The sequence below is a fragment of the Astatotilapia calliptera genome, chromosome 15 (genome assembly GCF_964374335.1).
Source record: "Astatotilapia calliptera chromosome 15, fAstCal68.1, whole genome shotgun sequence".
Classification (NCBI taxonomy): domain Eukaryota; kingdom Metazoa; phylum Chordata; class Actinopteri; order Cichliformes; family Cichlidae; genus Astatotilapia; species Astatotilapia calliptera.
In genome coordinates this window covers 29,430,810-29,450,148 of record NC_137436.1, presented here as the reverse complement: position 1 = coordinate 29,450,148, position 19,339 = coordinate 29,430,810, and the positions used below count along the sequence as shown (strand labels likewise).

Below are 19,339 nucleotides of genomic sequence, written 5' to 3'. Positions count from 1 at the left end.
CTACAAATTGGCTGAAGCTTGGAAAGGTGTGAGTCTCTTCTTGCACTTCTGTAACCTTTCTGTTCCACCTTGAAGTAAGCCAATCTGGAAGTTTTGCGAGCATTTTTTGGTTTTCATTCCAGTCATTGAGCACTTCAAGCCCCTTCATTTGCGACATGACTGTCTTACAGCAGCAAAGGAAGTCAGCAAATGCTTGAAGTTCCATACCGCCTTTAGAGCTTATCTTAGGCCATGCGTCAAGTTTGTCTCTGAAGGCCTTTGCTACAAGGAAGGGATTGCCATACCTCTCTTCGAGAACTGTCCATGCTGCATAGTATGCAGACTCTGTGCCAAGCGGGAAGTAGCCTTCTATTGCCTTCCTTGCAGGTCCACTTACATATTTCCTCAGATAATAAGTCTTCTCTTCAGTTGGTATATTTTTCCTGTCAATCAGAGTCTGAAAGGAAATTTTCCAATCATTATATCTGATAGGGTCGCCACTGAATATTGTTGGCTCTGGTACCGGAAGACGACTTGCATTAAGAGACACTGCAAATGCTTTGACCAGATCTTCTGTGTTCACCTCTCGGTGCGGTGTCACATTTCGTGGCGAGGAACACCGTTTCATATGCTGGTCATTGTTTTCAGACTTGACTTCATTTTTCTTATCAGATCTGTGGTGAAGTAGGTTGTATATTTCTTCATCTGAACATTCACTTTGTTCATACACCCGCTGTCGAGCCTTTGCTGCATTCAGCTTTTTTACAGTCTCAAGTCGCTCTATTTCTCTGCGCTTAGCTTCTAGAGCCTTTTGTCTTTGTGCTATTTCTGCTTCTTGCCTTTCAATTTCCTTCATATGGATTTCTTGTTCAAGCAGAACTTGGAGAGCAGCCTCATTTGCTGCAACTTCAGCAGCTGCATCTTGTCTTTTAGCCGAGAGCCGGCTGGAGTGTCTAGAGGAAACCCTCGAATGAGAAGAGAGCTTAGTGTGGTGTGACTTAACACTCATCCTGTCTGAGGCTTCTAACTTAGGCATAGACTCAGTCTCCTTCCATTTTTCATCCCTTTGACTTTTCACATCTGAGGCTACGGATTTAGATGAAGACTCAGCGTCCTTCCAAAGTTCTTCATCTCTTTGAACCTCCGCACTACTTGGGCTTGGACACTTTCTTACAGATTCGATAATTGTCTTTGTTATGGCTTCACACGTATCCATCCTTCGTCTTGTGTCACTATCTGGAGATTCAATACGTCTCAAGTCATCATAGGCTGCATTCACATCCTTAGAAGCACTCAAAACCTTGTAAACATGTTCTTGTAGCAGATCCTTTGAGCATTGACCATCTATAGCTCCTTTGGCATCCTTAATGACAACCTTCCACTTCTCATAGCGCACACTGAAACGATGTGCAGCCTTCTTTATGTGCTCACCGTACAGTTCTTTGCCCTTTTCCGTCAATGTACGGACTCGTTGGCTCTGTCGTGCTCTTTGTGAGGTAGTAGAAACATCATCAGCTGTGCCTTCAACTGCTTGTAGTTGCTCATCTGCAGAGAGTTGTTCCACATCACCCTTTTCACTGACTTCTGGATTAGCCTCAAACTCTGCCATTGTTGGAGGGGTTTGGGTTTTTTGTATATCTTACTTAGCCTTAATGTAAAGGTGCAGCAGCTTAAATTTGATTTGGTAGTTGAGGAGCAAATTAATATTAATCTACATTTACTGTTACAACTTTAAGGCACAGTAATTACTATTACTCCTTAAACATCACTTAACGTGTATACTTAAGTCACATTACATATCTTGTCCAAGCCAGTAATACTGTTTCATACAGCAACTGCTGAAGCCCACCATATGCACAATACACAGGTTACTCATCACAACATTAACTTAACACTGTATGAATATCAGTCACTTGAACAGCAGAAATGTAAACAATGAGAAAGAAAGAAAAAAGATGAAATATTCCAGTCCTTTGTTCATTTATAAAAGGAAACTTATCTTAATTATTTTTACATTCCTTTTCCTTTTTATTTCTCTTTCTTGTGGTTAATTATATTCAGTCCTTTAACTGAGGCAACACTTATTTTCGGGGCACCTGACTTTCCTGCGGGGCTGCGTCCTTCATCTACCCGTGCAGAGCGGAGTTCTCACTGTAGCACCCTCAAGGATTGACGTACGCACGATGTAGTTATAAAACAGGGTTTATTCTGGTCTTGGCAACCCGTGAGAACTGCTCACGGACAAAACAATAAAACAAAAACATCACATCAAAATGCGCTCTTGTACGTAGTGTCAATCAATCAAAAATCCTTAATTACAGAAAATAAACATTTAAAATACACAAACCTCGTGAGCTGACATCCAGGAGGTGCTAAATAGTCCCTTATGGCCTTATTGCCTTATCTTCCATCTTCTTTGTCAATTATTTCCACTCTTTAAACGATAATTTCTCCATGTGTGGAGCTAACTGAGTTGCAGCATGCGGACACCATGTGCGCTAGCAAAAGAAAAGTGGCTGGGTGGAGACCCAAACAGCAAAGCTGTACCCTACACAGTTCACCACCAGAGGGCGCAAAGGAACAAAATCCAGACATACAGCTTAACAAATATCAAATGCAACAAACATCAAATGCAACAAACATCAAATGCAAAAGACCGTTACACCATTGTTAACAGAAAACCATAAGAAGTCCCGTTTGCCATAAACCATGTGGAAGAAGGTGCTCTGGTCACATGAGACCAAAATTGAACTTGCAAAATGCATGCATCATCTGTTGAGGGGAAGCTGGCTAATGTTAATAAAACATCCCAGAGGAAAAACTAAAACTATTTCAAACCAGAGCCCTGAACCAAAGATAGCAAGCCCAGTGGCTGAATTGTGTGATAAAGTAAGTTAAGGCAAGTTATATGCTGGTGGAACAATGGTACACTTGCAAATCTATTGCAAATCTCATTTTAGGTACTGATCTCATAACGCTGCTGTCAGAGAATACAAGCAAAATAAATAAACAGACTAGTATTTATACAGCACCATTCTTCTTTTAACACTTTCTGTTGGTTTCTCATATAACAAATAATAAAGTGCTTCATCTACAGTGGGGCAAAAAAGTATTTAGTCAGCCACCGATTGTGCAAGTTCCCCCACCTAAAATGATGACAGAGGTCAGTAATTTGCACCAGAGGTACACTTCAACTGTGAGAGACAGAATGTGGAAAAAAAAAAATCCATGAATCCACATGGTAGGATTTGTAAAGAATTTATTCGTAAATCAGGGTGGAAAATAAGTATTTGGCCAATAACAAAAATACAACTCAATACTTTGTAACATAACCTTTGTTGGCAATAACAGAGGTCAAACGTTTATTATAGGTCTTTACCAGGTTTGCACACACAGTAGCTGGTATTTTGGCCCATTCCTCCATGCAGATCTTCTCGAGAGCAGTGATGTTTTGGGGCTGTCGCCGAGCAACACGGACTTTCAACTCCCGCCACAGATTTTCTATGGGGTTGAGGTCTGGAGACTGGCTAGGCCACTCCAGGACTTTCAAATGCTTCTTACGGAGCCACTCCTTTGTTGCCCGGGCGGTGTGTTTTGGATCATTGTCATGTTGGAAGACCCAGCCTCGTTTCATCTTCAAAGTTCTCACTGATGGAAGGAGGTTTTGGCTCAAAATCTCACGATACATGGCCCCATTCATTCTGTCCTTAACACGGATCAGTCGTCCTGTCCCCTTGGCAGAAAAACAGCCCCATAGCATGATGTTTCCACCCCCATGCTTCACAGTAGGTATGGTGTTCTTGGGATGCAACTCAGTATTCTTCTTCCTCCAAACACGACGAGTTGAGTTTATACCAAAAAGTTCTACTTTGGTTTCATCTGACCACATGACATTCTCCCAATCCTCTGCTGTATCATCCATGTGCTCTCTGGCAAACTTCAGACGGGCCTGGACATGCACTGGCTTCAGCAGCGGAACACGTCTGGCACTGCGGGATTTGATTCCCTGCCGTTGTAGTGTGTTACTGATGGTGACCTTTGTTACTTTGGTCCCAGCTCTCTGCAGGTCATTCACAAGGTCCCCCAGTGTGGTTCTGGGATCTTTGCTCACCGTTCTCATGATCATTTTGACCCCACGGAATGAGATCTTGCGTGGAGCCCCAGATCGAGGGAGATTATCAGTGGTCTTGTATGTCTTCCATTTTCTGATGATCGCTCCCACAGTTGATTTTTTCACACCAAGCTGCTTGCCTATTGTAGATTCACTCTTCCCAGTCTGGTGCAGGTCTACAATACTTTTCCTGGTGTCCTTCGAAAGCTCTTTGGTCTTGGCCATGGCGGAGTTTGGAGTCTGACTGTTTGAGGCTGTGGACAGGTGTCTTTTATACAGATGAGTTCAAACAGGTGCCATTCATACAGGTAACGAGTGGGGGACAGAAAAGCTTCTTACAGAGGACGTTACAGGTCTGTGAGAGCCAGAGATTTTCCTTGTTTGAGGTGACCAAATACTTATTTTCCACCCTAATTTACGAATAAATTCTTTACAAATCCTACCATGTGAATTCATGGATTTTTTTTTTCACATTCTGTCTCTCACAGTTGAAGTGTACCTCTGGTGCAAATTACTGACCTCTGTCATCATTTTAAGTGGGGGAACTTGCACAATCGGTGGCTGACTAAATACTTTTTTGCCCCACTGTAACAAGCTTCTCGGGGTTCGGTATCTTGCATAGTGATAGTTTGACACACGGACTAGAGAAGCTGGGGATTGAGCTTACAGTTAATATGTGACCTGCTCTATCCATGTGAGGATATGGAAATGCAGAAGAGGTTGTGCACAATGCAGATAATCCTTGAAATTTTATCTTGAGTCCCACTTGCTTGCTCAAGGTTAATTTCTGAGCTTTCTATCTATGACCTTCCTGTGTACAGCATGGGAGCCTCTTGTGATATGACACGTTCTAAATACAATTACTAATGGGCAGTGTTATGACCCAGGGTCATTATTTGCGGTACGGTGTTGTTATTGTTTGTATTTGTATTCAGTGTTGCTTGTTTCCAGGTGGAGGCCACCCATTGGTGGAGGAAGGAAAGAGGCCAGCTACAAAAGGGGTTGGACTGGGTCGGCGAAGAGACTTCCTGGTTTCCCGTGAGCTGTGTGTCTGGGGACAGTCGTGGTGTGTGACTGCACGGGGCTGCAATATTAATGCTGGAAAAGGGTTGTACCTGGGCTTGGTAGCTGTAGGGGTGGGAAGCCGTTTTCTTTTATTCCCCTCTTTTCTCCTGTTTCGGGTAGGGAGACAGGTTAGAGAATTGTATTTTGTTTTGGGATCGTGGGAGGTAAGTTAGCTTTGTTTTTCTTTCTAGTGTGTTTTGTTTGTTGTTTTGGCATCGCCCACCCTGAAGCTTGCTACCTGTTCAGTAAATAAATTAACCAACTCTCGTCATTCTGCCGTGGTGTGATTTTTTTTGTCGTTTATTATGTATCGGGTTTATCTTTTTGTTGTGTTGCACCCCGGCTTCGGGCCGGTGTGTAACATAAATGGGGGCTCGTCCGTTTGAGGGATTTCGGGGTCGTTTGTGTGTGGTGGGGTTCGTGTGGGTGTGTGGGGGGGGTTTTTTTTTTTTGTGTGTTTTTGGAGGTTGTTTGTGTGGGTGGCCGCGGATGGAGTTTGATGTGGATAAGTTTGCCGAGGCGCCTTCCTTGCAGCAGTTGAGTCGGTGTCGGAGGGAGGATCTGCTGCTTATTGCGGGCCGTTTTGATGTGCGAGCGCCGGCGGGGGTGAAAAAGGATGATTTGCGACAGCTTGTCGCAGTGGCTTTGAGCGAGCGGGGTTTGCTGTCGAGCGTGCCGCTTGGTGGTGGGACGGGCGGGGCGGCTGTTCCTCCTGTGGCCGCCCCCTCTGTGGCTCCTCCTGCTCCGGTGGTGGGGTCGTCGGCGGAGGAGCTCCAGTTGTTGCTCCGCATTAAGGAGGTGGAGTTGAGTGGTCACCGGTTGGAGGTAGAGGCGATGCAGTTGGGGGTGAGGGCGTTGGAGTTGGAGCGCGGACCTCCACCGCGTGCTCCTGACTCTACGCCGCCCACGCCTGCGCCCTCTGTGCTCCCTGCGCCGCCGGCGCCTGGTCCCGCCCCGGCTCTCCGTCAGGATTTTGATGTTGGGAGGCACATTAAATTGGTGCCGCCCTTTTGTGAATCAGAGGTGGAGTCGTTTTTTCCTGCTTTTGAGCGTGTGGCTGCCGCGTTAAAGTGGCCGGAGGAGGTCTGGGTTTTGCTGTTGCAGTGTCGGCTGGTGGGTAGGGCTCAGGAGGTGTGGGCTAGCCTGTCAGAATCTGAGTGCTTAGATTATGGTGTGGTTAAGGCTGCCGTATTGCGTGCTTTTGAGTTGGTGCCTGAAGCGTACCGTCAGAAGTTTCGGCAGTGTGTGAGGGGGGGGGATCAGACTTATGTGGAGTTTGCGCGCGAGAAGGGTTTGCTCTTTGATCGGTGGTGCCAGGCTAGTGAGGTTAAGGAGTTTGCACAGTTGAAGGAGTTGATGTTATTGGAGGATTTCAAGGGGTGTCTGCCGGAGCGGGTGGTTGTTTATTTGAACGAGCAGAAGGTCGTTTCCCTCGCGAAAGCGGCGGTTCTGGCAGATGAGTTTGCTTTGACGCACAAGAGGGGTTTTTCCCCTCCGTTACGTCGGGGTTCTAGGGTTTTGCCGGAGGTGGGGGGGGGCGTTCTCCCCCGCTCTCGCGGCGTGGCCCTACGGTGGCCGCTGGGGACCGCCGATGTTTTTTTTGTCATGAGCTCGGTCATCTCGTTGCTTCTTGTCCCGTGCTGAGAGCGAGGGAGGGGGCGCGGGCTGACATTTCGGGGGGGGCCGTGCAGTGTTGCTCCGCGGTAACCCGCCCTAGCTTAATGCCGGTTGGCGTCGTTCCGCGGGGGATAGATGAGGTGTTTCGACCGTTTGTTTCGACGGGGTTTTTATCGCTGTCTGGTGATGCGGGGGACCGGGTTCCGATCACCATCTTGAGGGATACAGGGGCGAAGCATTCGGTGGCGCGGCATGGAGTTGTGCCTTTCTCTCAGCAGTCGTACTGTGGTTCTGATTTGCTGGTGTGGGGTATCAAGGTGAGTCTTTTACGCATGCCTCTCCATACGGTTACTTTGACCTCGTCCTTCGTATCGGGCGCTGTGCGGGTGGGGGTTCGAGATCAGTTGCCAATTGAAGGCATTGATCTTGTTTTGGGAAATGACTTGGCCGGGGGAAAAGTGTTTCCGGCTATGCCGGAAGTTATTGAGTGTCCTATTTTGGATCGGTTATGCCAATTCCCGTCGGAGCTGGGTGACCCCACAGTTTATCCGGCAGGTGTGGTTACTCGTGCTCAAACTCGTCGCTTGGGTGGTGAGGTGGACATATCCGAAATGTTTCCGGACGGCTTTGAGCCGCATGATAGTTCTGTTCCGGGGGTAGATGGTGGGACGGCGAAGGTTTTTAGTATGGTGTCGGAGAAGGAGGCAGCAGGTATCCGCAGGTTTGTGTGTGGTCAACTCCGTGACGAGGCAGACCTGAGCACGCTGACCTTGGGAATTTTAAAAAAGAGATATCAGACACACAACAAATGTGACTCATTAAGGCCAGAAGTAAAAACTTTCATGAAACAGGTGGTGCAAGAGGAACTGATGAAAATGCAGGATAATGATGAAAGTGAAAGTGACTCAGAGACTAAGAAGCTCCAGAACAAAAGGAAAAGAGAAAATGGAAATGACGAGGTCATGAGTGAGAGTGAAGATGAATCCTGGGCAAAGAAATCACAAAATAATCATTCAAGCTCATCATCAGAATCTGAGGTTCAAGAGGACAACAAAACAGAAAGTAAGGAAAGCAGCAATGATGAAGAAAATGCCAAATCTCAAGCTGATGGTGAAGAGCCAGAGGTGAAAAAATCACAACAAAAGAGAAATGAAAATCGTCAAATTGACAGTGACGAGTCTCCTGATGAGGAACTCAGTGAGGAAAGTAACTGCAGTGACAGTCCAAAGAAAATGGTGAGAATGAACGTCGAGACAGTAACCAGCAGTAATGATGAAGGAAGGAGAACACCACTGAGTGATGCAGGAAACGAATCAGATGGAGACTGCAAGTCAGAAACGAGTGACAAAATTAGGAGCGACGAGTCTTCTGACAGTGAAAAAGAAGATACAAAAGTGGAAGAGAAAATCAGTGACCCAGACTCAGTTTCATCACTACCTTCTTTGGAAGATGAAAAAGAAAATAAGACTGATAAAACAAATGATAACAAGATGAAGAAGAGTGTGAAGAAAGATGAGAGCACCAGAAAACCAAAGTCTAATGACAAATCGGTGGCGAGGCTTGAACGTTATATTGCCCTCTGTGGCATGAGGAGAAATTACAAGAAGCTGCTGGAGGACTGCCGCTCCCAGGTGGCTGTTCTGAAGAAGGAGCTTGAAGAGCTTGGTGTACATGGTCAGCCAACTATTCCGAAATGGAAAAAGGTCAGAATGAAGAGAGAGCAAGCTCAAGAACTGGATGCTCTTGATGTCAACAACATCATTACCACACAAGGTCGACCTACACACAGGGGTGCCTCAGCAAGTCAGAAACAACAGGACTGTCCGTCCTCTGAATATCAGCGCACTCTAAACTCGGAATCAGACAGTGATCAGGAAAACAATACCCACAGAGGTCGCAGGAAAATGTCCGAATGGGCCAACCTGCAGGGGATCATCAGTGATGACACAGACAGTGACTGATGAGTCTATTTTCCCCCTAGGAAGTGTTCGATTTGTTTGTTTGTTTTAATGTTTTTGATACTAGGTCTAGCATCTCTCTAATGAGATGCTTGATTTTAGGTGGGGGGGTGTTATGACCCAGGGTCATTATTTGCGGTACGGTGTTGTTATTGTTTGTATTTGTATTCAGTGTTGCTTGTTTCCAGGTGGAGGCCACCCATTGGTGGAGGAAGGAAAGAGGCCAGCTACAAAAGGGGTTGGACTGGGTCGGCGAAGAGACTTCCTGGTTTCCCGTGAGCTGTGTGTCTGGGGACAGTCGTGGTGTGTGACTGCACGGGGCTGCAATATTAATGCTGGAAAAGGGTTGTACCTGGGCTTGGTAGCTGTAGGGGTGGGAAGCCGTTTTCTTTTATTCCCCTCTTTTCTCCTGTTTCGGGTAGGGAGACAGGTTAGAGAATTGTATTTTGTTTTGGGATCGTGGGAGGTAAGTTAGCTTTGTTTTTCTTTCTAGTGTGTTTTGTTTGTTGTTTTGGCATCGCCCACCCTGAAGCTTGCTACCTGTTCAGTAAATAAATTAACCAACTCTCGTCATTCTGCCGTGGTGTGATTTTTTTTGTCGTTTATTATGTATCGGGTTTATCTTTTTGTTGTGTTGCACCCCGGCTTCGGGCCGGTGTGTAACAGCAGGATCTGCAATACACTACTGCAATGTTTGATTTGAGCTTTCCTAACTCAGTACTTTTTTTAGTTTAAGAGCAGCAAGGTACGCTGTCAGAGAAAGAAACTGCTTCATCAACACTGCAGCAGCTCTTTACTCCCTCAATTTTCTAAACTCAAGTGTCCTCAGAGCTGAAGTATACCATCCACACACAGAGAAACTTCCATTAATATCTGCAAACAATGTCAGCAGACACACACACACGCACAGTTACATTTTAAAAATGCTGTTTACTTCAACCAAAGTCAGGTGCTGGACGAGAGCGATGTGAAGTCAGGGCAGCATCGTGTTTTTGTGCAGCACTGACAGAGATAGACACATAGAGATGTGATTATACACACTCACTGTCAGTCTTGAGAGTCACACATGCCTAATAGCACACACGTGCGCTGAAGTAAGAACTGATTGGAATGCATTGAGGCTGCTGTCCTGATTTCGTATTTTGAGGTAAGAGACAAACAACTGCAAAGTCCCAGTGAGGTGCGTCAAAACAATGATTTTATTCAAACACATATATGTGGGAAGCCGAGCACGATCACTCACATAGCATCGATCTTCCCAGAACAATGTGTAATGTTCTTCTTTATTGTGAATTCCACTGTGGATTAGTATGCTGTCCTTCGACACAGTTGCACACAGCTGGTGACACCCAAGCTTTCCAATGCATTTTCAAACAGGTCTGTCTGTCTGTCTGCCTTCACAAGCTAAGGCTTATATTCCCTCAATCAGCACTTTTTTCTCTTTCTGAATAAAAACATGACCCAGTTTCGGGTTTCTGTTCTGAAAAAACAAAAGCATCAATAGTGTAGTGGAGGAACAGAGGTAAAGATTTGACGGGTTGCATTAGAGAAGCATTGTAAACCATCTCCTGTAAGAGAAAGAGCTTGACCCATTGGTTTTTGGACTGCTGCATTAGCATTTTAATCATCACAATTTTAATTAAAAAGCCAAAACTAGCAGTTAGGATAGTTGTTTATAATTATCCTAGACAGCTGTATTTATGGTGTTATGTAAGAGGCTAATAAATTACTAGACTTTCTTGGTCTTTTTGGTTGTTATGTAGCTCACAATATTCATGCCATATTTACTCAATATTTTGTAAATGTGGAACTGTCTCTTTAGCAAAAATGCAAGAGAAATCATCTAACTGTACCTTTTATAATTATGTTAGGCCAACAAGTGAAATTCTGCGTTAGCTGTGCATTACTTGACTTACTCAATACCAAAGGTACTGTCTTGTACTGCTTACAGTAATTCTCCTTGGGACAGTATCAAAATTACACTGAAAGTGTAAAAGTAATAGGCGCAAAACTCAAAACATAGCACGCCTAGAAAACTTCTAATATGATTAAGACTTCCTACTCTGTTAACTTCTGGTTTAACAAGAGGCATATGGGAGGAAGCCCAGATTGATTAGACCTCTATGGACCTGAAGCCCCAAAATTAACATCTGGTTTGTGAATATTTTGTCTTTGTTATCATTAATTACACTTCTAACATCTGCTTATCATTTATCAATAAGTGCCTCTGACGGAGTGTTGTGAATCCTTACCCAACCCAACATTGTATGGGAAAAATAGGAATCTTTGTGAGAAGACTTGAGAGTCGAAAGAAAATAAAATATGTAAAAGCTGCTCTAAATATTATTAGATATTTTAACAGTCTTTTATCTACATTCACTTTTATACTAATAATAATAATAATAATAATAATAAAAATAAAAATAATTATTATTCACTTTTATTCTTTCAGTGCTATCTTGCAAGTGACCTGTGCATAAGCCCTCAATTGCAGCCACGTTCTGGACAATGAAATTACCTGGATTTACAGTGGCCTCTTTGATCAGCTTGGATATTTCCCCTCTCCCACCATTTATATAATATACCCCGTTGAGTAACACTGACTTTCTGCCACTAAAATATAAAGTTTACTCTCCGATTCAACTTCTGTAAAAATGTCTCAAATTCACACCACCCCTGTTCTCTGCTGGCCATCGGTGCGGGGGGGGGGGGGGGGGGGGGGGGGCTGGGAGGAGGTGTTGGCCGTCTGATTGGGATCTGGGATGTGGGGCCTCCTTGCTCCTGTGGAGCCTGGGGCGGTCCGCTTGCCTCCACCCCGGGGGAAAGGGTAACATCTCCTGGGTCTAGGTGCTGCTTCCCCCTCCAGGGGCGAGGGAACCTGGACCTGGGGTATAGAGTTTGTTTGGGGAGTGTGATTGTGTGTACAGTGTCCATGTATGTCTATCCCTACGTTGGGTGAGTGCTGAGTATTTGTATATGTGTGCATGAGGGTGGGAATGCATGTTTGTGTCTGTGTGTGCCTGTTTGTCTGTGTTTATATGTCAGGTCGGGTCTTACACTCCACCTTTCTGGGTACTCGCAGGCCCTCCAAAGGCCTATCTCCCCTCACCGCACTCCCTGCCGGTAACTGATGCCCTCAGGGGTTGGTGCGTTGGTGGTTCTTGGTGTCTGGGGCTGGGCGCTCAGGTATGTACCAGCTCACTCCCGGTGACTACTTGGCGGGGGCCTGGCGCCTGTTGCTTGGTCAGGCCTCTTCCGGGGCAAAGGGGGCCCTCGGGCCTCCGGCCTCTGGGCCTGCGGCTCGGTTCACTCTGGCACAGCTGGCTGCCGGCACAGCCCCCTCTGGCTTCTGCTCCGTGGCTACTGGGTGACCCCTCATCTGGGGCTCTCCTCAGCTCTTCTCAGGAGGGTGGCACGATGCCCCTCCAGTGGTCCTCCTTGGGCTCTCGCTCACATGGCTCTCTACATCCTCTAGCTGACCATTACATGGGGAAACCTTTTGAATACAAGTGCGCTGATCCACACAGGTGTGCACACGAGTGTCCACTGTTCATAGACATAAACTATACCTTTATTGGCTGCTATTTCCAAGCACAATGTGCGCTGTCAGTCCTGCTTGCTACACAACAACATTCAACATTTAATATATACTGCTGTTTACACTTAGCTAGATGAATGTGATAGTGTTGTGTTTAGTATGTTGCTCTGTTTTTTTGTTTGTTTGTTTTTTTGCTTGTTTTCTCTTCTTTTTCTCTCAACAGGTGATCCAGGAGATTTTTTTTTCTTTTTTTTCCTCTTCTTTCTCTTTTTAAGTGCCCTCTCTCACTGTCCCTCTTCCCTTCTGTTTTTTCTTTTCCTTCAATTTTTTTTCCTTCTTTTCCTATCCCTCAGTCATGTCTGTCCCGTCTGTAACAACTGAAAATATAATAAAATAAATAATAACAACAAATGTTGATCAAATGGACCAATACGGCAAGGCCATGATGATCCATTTGGCAAAGTAAATCCATTGGGTATCCTTGTTGGTCTTCAGACAACAATTCTGACAGCTGAAGAACCAAATGGGACAGGCAAAAATGTTTTTTTTTTAAATGTCTGAAATTACCATGTGCCTCGCATATCTTGAGAATATCACCTAATGAATTCTAAAGAAGGAAAATTAATTCTCTGAGTGTCCTCACTTGAAGGTATTCCCCTTACACTTTCCTCACCTTTTGATGGGGGGAAATCAGAGCCTGTGTCCGTTTAAGGGCTGGAGTGCTGTATGAGAGGTACTTCTGCCTGAGAGGCACAAGAGGATATTGTAACTAGGTGATGCTTTTGTATTAAAAAAAATAAAACCGAGAAAGAGACGATGATGAGGGCTTAATATCTTAAGAGTGTGGTATTGCCACTACTAAACTTTGGTTCTGGGACAGACGTTTGTACAGTATCCAGTAGTTCTGTTACCTTTAATTAGGTCTATCACTACTATCCAAGCAGTTTTTTAGAACTGTATGAAACAACACATCATCATCTTTAAGACGACCAACAGTCTCCTCTAAAAAGGACAGAGTCACAGGCTAAAATCTGTCAAAGACAGCAGAGCAGGAAACAGAGACTGAGAGGTCATGAGCACAAGGACAGATTTGAGCCCTTGTGGAGGAGACCTTCTCAATAAAAAAGTGTAAAAAATTTTCACAGGCTTCTAATGAGGGCGCGATACAGTCAGTATATGGTGCACTAAGAACAGAGTTAATAGTTTTAAATAAAACACACGGGTTGTGGCAGTTTGACAAAATAATGTCAGATAAGTGTTTTCTTTTGGCATCTTTTACAGTTCTTTGATATTGACACCAACAGTCCTTCAGCATCTGGAATGACACTTGTAGTTTGTCCTTCTTCCACTTGCGCTCAGCTCGACGGCAGTCGCATCTGAGAGCTCAGGTCATGTCGTTCAGCCAGGGCTCAGATTTAGTTTTAGGCATTAATGATTTAATACTATCAATTGCAGCAGATAATTCCTCGACTGAGCTATCTTTCTCCAAAATAGCCCTAAGGTCTTCTGGTATAATGGGTATATTTATCTTATCTAAAAACATTTTTAGTTCTGAGTGGTCATTGGGTATTTCTGAACTGTAAAGATCTTCATAATATTTCCTGAAGGATTCATTTATATCTGCCAGATCCACAATAATTTCTCCTAGCTCATTTTGCAGTGAGATAATAACCCTTTCACTCTGGAGCTACTTGAGACGCCATGCAAGAACTTTCCCAGGTTTTTCACCCTGATCGTAGAAGGACTGTTTAAGTCGCAGCCAACTAGCCAAAGCTTTAAAGGCAGAAAGTTAATTGTATTGGGCCCGAAGCAGCACTAAATTTTGGTGTATTTCAGGGGACCTTGTTTGATAGTATTCATTTTCTAATTCCTTTATTTTTGTCTCTAACTGTTTTGCCTTTTGGAAAGTCAGTCTTGGTTTAGAGCTAGTGATGCTAATTATTTGGCCCCTAATAAAAGCCTTAAAAGCCTCCCATCTTATGCTTGCAGAAGTTTCTGTTTTATTCATTTCAAAATAGAGGCTAATTTGTTCATCCAAAAGTGAGACAAAACCAGGGTCCGCCAACCATTTTTGTTTGCAACGCCAAATCCTAGCATCTTTCACAAGCTTTGAGTCCTGATATACCAATGAATTAGGAGCATGATCTGAGATTAGAATCGCCTCATAGGAGCATTCTTTGATTTTATGTCTCAACTCTGCAGATATCAAAAAGAAGTCAATTCTTGAATATGACTTGTGTGCACCAGAATAACATGAGAACTTTAGAACGTCTGTATTTTCTTCCCTCCAGATATCTATTAAGTTCAATTCCTTCATAAAGTGCTGTATAGTTACCCTACTACGGGTGTGAGACTCTTCGGTTCCCGAGCTCCTATCTTTCACCGGATCTAGTACACAGTTAGAATTGCCTGCCACCACACATTTACCAGGAAAAGAGGACAACATAAGGAATAAGTTTTGAAAAAAGACAGGGTCGTCTGTATTAGGAGCATAGATGTTTGCCAAGATAATTTGTTCATTTAGTAACAATGAACAAATTACTTTGTTCTCTTTGCAAGCTCCTTTGACTTCATTTAGTAAGTTCCCTTGAATGACAAGGTAACGTCCAAATTTATCTTTGGTGACTTTGTTTACCTGGAGTGGTATGGATTCGTGCACCAAAATGGTGACCCCTCTCGCTTGAGAGTTAAACGATGCAGACAAGACCTTGCCTCTCCACCTCCTCTTAATTTTCAAGTCCTCATTATGCATCAAATGTATTTCCTGAAGAAACACAATGTTAGACTGCAAAAATTTTATTCTGTTCATGACTTGTTTAACTTTCTTCAGATTTCTTAACCCTCTGCAGTTCCATGATGTGATTTTGATTTTTATCTCACTAGCAGGGTTTTAATAGTTTTGCAATTTTCATTTGTTTTTATTTTTATTTAGTTTTTACTTCAGATTTTCAATTTTATATCAGTTTTAATTAGTTTTTACCAATTGTTTGCGTGTTTAGTTTAGTTTTTATTTTTTTGAAAATCCTTAGTTTCCGTTTTCATTTTGATTAGTTTCAGTTATAGTTTTAGTTGTGTTTGCAATGATTAAGTGTAACAAAATCCCAGTTTCATCATATCAGTCATTCTCTTCTGCTTATCCTTGGGTATGTTGCTATTCCAGCTACCATACCCTGGACAGGTCGCCTGTCTGTCGCAGGGCTAACACACAGAGACAGACAACTCATATTCCCACCTATGGGTTCTTTAAATAAATAAATAAAGGCAGATGAACAACCATTGATACCAGGCAACTATAAAATGTATATCTTGGCCCCAATGAGACTATTAACTCTTGCAGCACCGGGTGTTCATAATTTTGGTTCAAGTGAATTGATAAACTTTTTGAAGGCAATTGACTCACACAGTTATGTAGATCCCCGTCCTGTTGTCTCGGGATGCATCACGCTGCCTTGCCTGGGGTTAGCTTCTGTTTTCTGGGGATGAGGGTTGAGTGTGCTCCCTTACCTTCTCAAGGTAAGCTAGGTTAGACTTCTTGTGTGAGCTTTTCAAGTGCACTTTAAGGTTTGTGGGATTTTTTTTCCCTTTAGAAATGTCCCTCATAATTTGTCTCTTTCCACTACAAGACACTTCCTTTATCCAAAACAAAGTCATATTCAAAGTAATCCCAAATTGGACATGATTCTGCACGTGGACGGAGCAGCAACACAGAAGACTCGACTAACGTACTTGCCACCTGCTAGCATAATTAGACGGCAAGAAAAAAATCTGGAAACTAAACTTCATTTTCACCTATGACTATTGTATGACACGCACACATCAATGAAAACTAAACACATTTTTGCTATAAATTCAGTTAATTTTAGTTAGTTTTGTGAACACTCATTACAGTTTTAGTTAGTTTTCCTTTTTTTGTTTTTATTTTTATTTCCGTTAACGAAAATGTTTTTTCACTTCTGGTTTTCGTTATTTCGTTAGTTTTCGTTAACGATAATAACCTTGCTCACTAGACATTTCTTGTAGATTGTGTAGTTATATTCCCCAAACAAGTGAAAATATATGTAAAAAAAAAATACAAAAAGAAAAAGACAGAAATCTAACATAAATACTACTACTAACAACAGAAACTGCCCAAATACCCTCACCGTCACCCATATCCAGGCCTTTTAACCTGGATTTCCTTCCCCAGATGTTTAAAGCTTCCAGGTAGCAATTAACAGTCCCACCCAAGAATGACACTGTATAGCTGAACTAGTGAAACCGAACAATCCAACTTTTAACTATAACATTACCCATACCCTCCTATGCCACCAAGATTAGATATTAAATTTTTATCTATTTATAAACACCCCTCTTTGCCATAGGTGAAAACACGTTTCACATTTCCGAATCAAGATTTCTAAGCAAAACTAACCAGAAGTGGTCTGCTGGTTTGATTAAGCCCCATTTACTTGAAGTTGACCAATTTACATTTGTTGCAGAAATACATTCGGCCTCTTAATCTTTTTGTATTTTATTTATTTATTTGTTTGTCTTAAATTAGAAGACAGATATGGGTATCTCAAGAGCTTTAATCCTGCACTAAGCCCAGAATAGAGTGTAGCATGACTTTAACTAATAGAAAATTCAGTGTAATACGCGCTATTAGGCACAAGCATACATTTAACCTTATAGCTTGATCTACCCGAGCCGGCTGGGCTCGATCCTGCTCTTATTCTCAGGTCAAATGTTACCTTATGCTTTGTAAACTTAGATCGTATCCTAACCATCAGTCCGATCCCTCTTTTGACTTGATCTGTTGGATGAAGCCCTCCGCCTCAACATGGTTGTTAAAGATGAGGGACTCTTCCTTATATGTCACTATCAGCCGGGCTGGGGGAATGATGCCATACCGGAGTCCCATTGCGCGGAGTTGACGCCTCACCTTGTCGAACTCCTGTTTCTTGTGGACACCTGCCACCACGTCCTGGTAGAACCTCACTATCTGGTTCTTGTATCATACTGTGGTGGCCCACTAGAGGGCTCCACTCACACCCAGTGTATAGGAAGTGTGTTCCTGTGTTTTGTGGCGCGATATGCGCAGTTGATGTTGGAGACGAATAAAGAAGGAGTGAGAACTGAGAGCTCTGTGTCGTTGATGCTTACCTCCACAGTACTTCTCTTTTAGACTTAGCCACTCTCATCACCAATTCTTTATCTTTGAAGCTGAGAAATTTCATTATCAGCGTACGGGGTGCAGGATTGTTGTGGTTTCTCTGCCCAACTCTGTGAGCCCTCTCCACCGTTAGTTTTGTACGCCCCAGCGGCAACTCCAGTGCATCTTGGCAGCCAACTCTCCAGAAAGGCACAGACGTCCTCGGCCTCCACTCCCTCCATTTGGTTGACCATCCTCAAATTGGAGCGCCTTGATCTTGTCTCCAGGTCCAGCAGTTTGTCCTCCAAATCTTTATTTTTATTTTCAAGGACTTGTACTTTTGTTTCGGAGGGAGGCGACGTTATCCTCAATGTTGAAATCCTAGTTTCTGCTTCTGTGACGCGCTCTACGCAGTCAGTAATGTCTTTCCTCACACTCTCAACAGCGGACAATATGCCATCAAACCTGGTGGAAAACTCTGTTTTCATGTTGTTGATAGCGGTCAGGATCATGGCCGATGTGGGGCAGGACTCTCCTGCCGCCATATCCCTGCTTCTGTCCGGCGTATTAATCTCTGGAGTTCCGCTAGCGTTTGCCACACCGGAGTCCATGGCCTCACTGCTAACTGGTGAATCCTTGCTAGCCATCGACTTCGTAAAGTAGAATAGTAGAATAGTAGAATAGAATAGAACCATAAGTGGTCTCCTAATTAATGACATCAGTGATCATCTACCTGTTTTTATAGTGTATAACAGCAATTACAGGAAGGTTAAACAGCAAAACACAATAAAATACAAATGAGTGAGAACAGAAGAGTCAATAAACGCATTCAAAAGTGATTTACTCAAGCAAGAATGGGAGATGCTGTATAAGGAAAAAAATATTGATAAAGCTTATGAGATTTTTTAAGGAAAATTTAAACTGTTATATAATAGTCATTGCCCAGTAAAGAAATATAGTAAAAAACAAAAATATGCAGAGTGCCCATGGATTACAAAAGGATTGCAAAATGCATGTAAGAAGAAAAATACCTTATACAGAGAATTTATAATGAACAGAAGTACAGAAGCTGAAAATAAATACAAGAAATATAAAAATAAATTAACGAGTATTTTAAGGTCATGTAAAAAGGAATACTATGAAAAATTACTGATTATGAATAAAAATAATATTAAAGGGATCTGGAAAACATTAAATACCATCATCAAAAAGGGCTCGGGGCAGGCAGACTATCCTTCGTATTTCGCAAATAATGATAGAAATATTACTAATATGAGAGATGTGGTAAATGAGTTCAATAAATTCTTTGTAAGTGTTGGGCCAGACTTGGCTGAAACAATTCCTGATATAACAGATTCTGTAGAGAAAGAAACTAGACTCATTGACCGCAGTCCTCATTCAATGTTCTTAACGGTGGTGGAAGAAATGGAAATCATTGATATTGTTGGGAAATCACAAACAAAAAACTCTACAGACTCTGACGACATTGATATAGAAATCGTTAAGAGAGTGATAGAGGGCATTTCCAAACCCTTAACACACATTTGCAATTTGTCCTTACAAACTGGTACATTCCCAAAACAAATGAAAACAGCTAAAGTAACACCACTGTTTAAAAATGGTGACAGACACCAATTCACAAATTATAGGCCTGTCTCTCTACTTTCTCAATTTTCAAAAATACTGGAAAAAGTCTTTAGTAATAGACTTGACAAATTTATAGATAAACACAAAATAATAATGGATAGTCAGTATGGTTTCAGATCAAATAGATCAACATCATTGGCATTAATGGAACTGATCGAAAATATCACCAACAATATAGATAAAACACAATGTATAGTTAGTGTATTCATTGACCTAAAAAAAGCTTTTGACACAATTAATCATGACATATTACTTAATAAACTGGAGTACTACGGCATTAGAGGAGTGGTGTT

At 42.9% G+C, this 19,339-nt stretch overlaps 1 protein-coding gene across 1 annotated transcript; it reads left to right on the top strand.

Moving 5' to 3' along the window:
- Nucleotides 1-6,773: 6,773 nt before the first annotated feature.
- LOC145420522 (uncharacterized) lies at nt 6,774-9,303 on the top strand. Its single transcript, XM_080289832.1, has one exon. It carries the CDS (start codon nt 6,877-6,879, stop codon nt 8,731-8,733), a length of 1,857 nt encoding a protein of 618 aa, XP_080145958.1. The 5' UTR covers nt 6,774-6,876; the 3' UTR covers nt 8,734-9,303.
- Nucleotides 9,304-19,339: the final 10,036 nt, after the last annotated feature.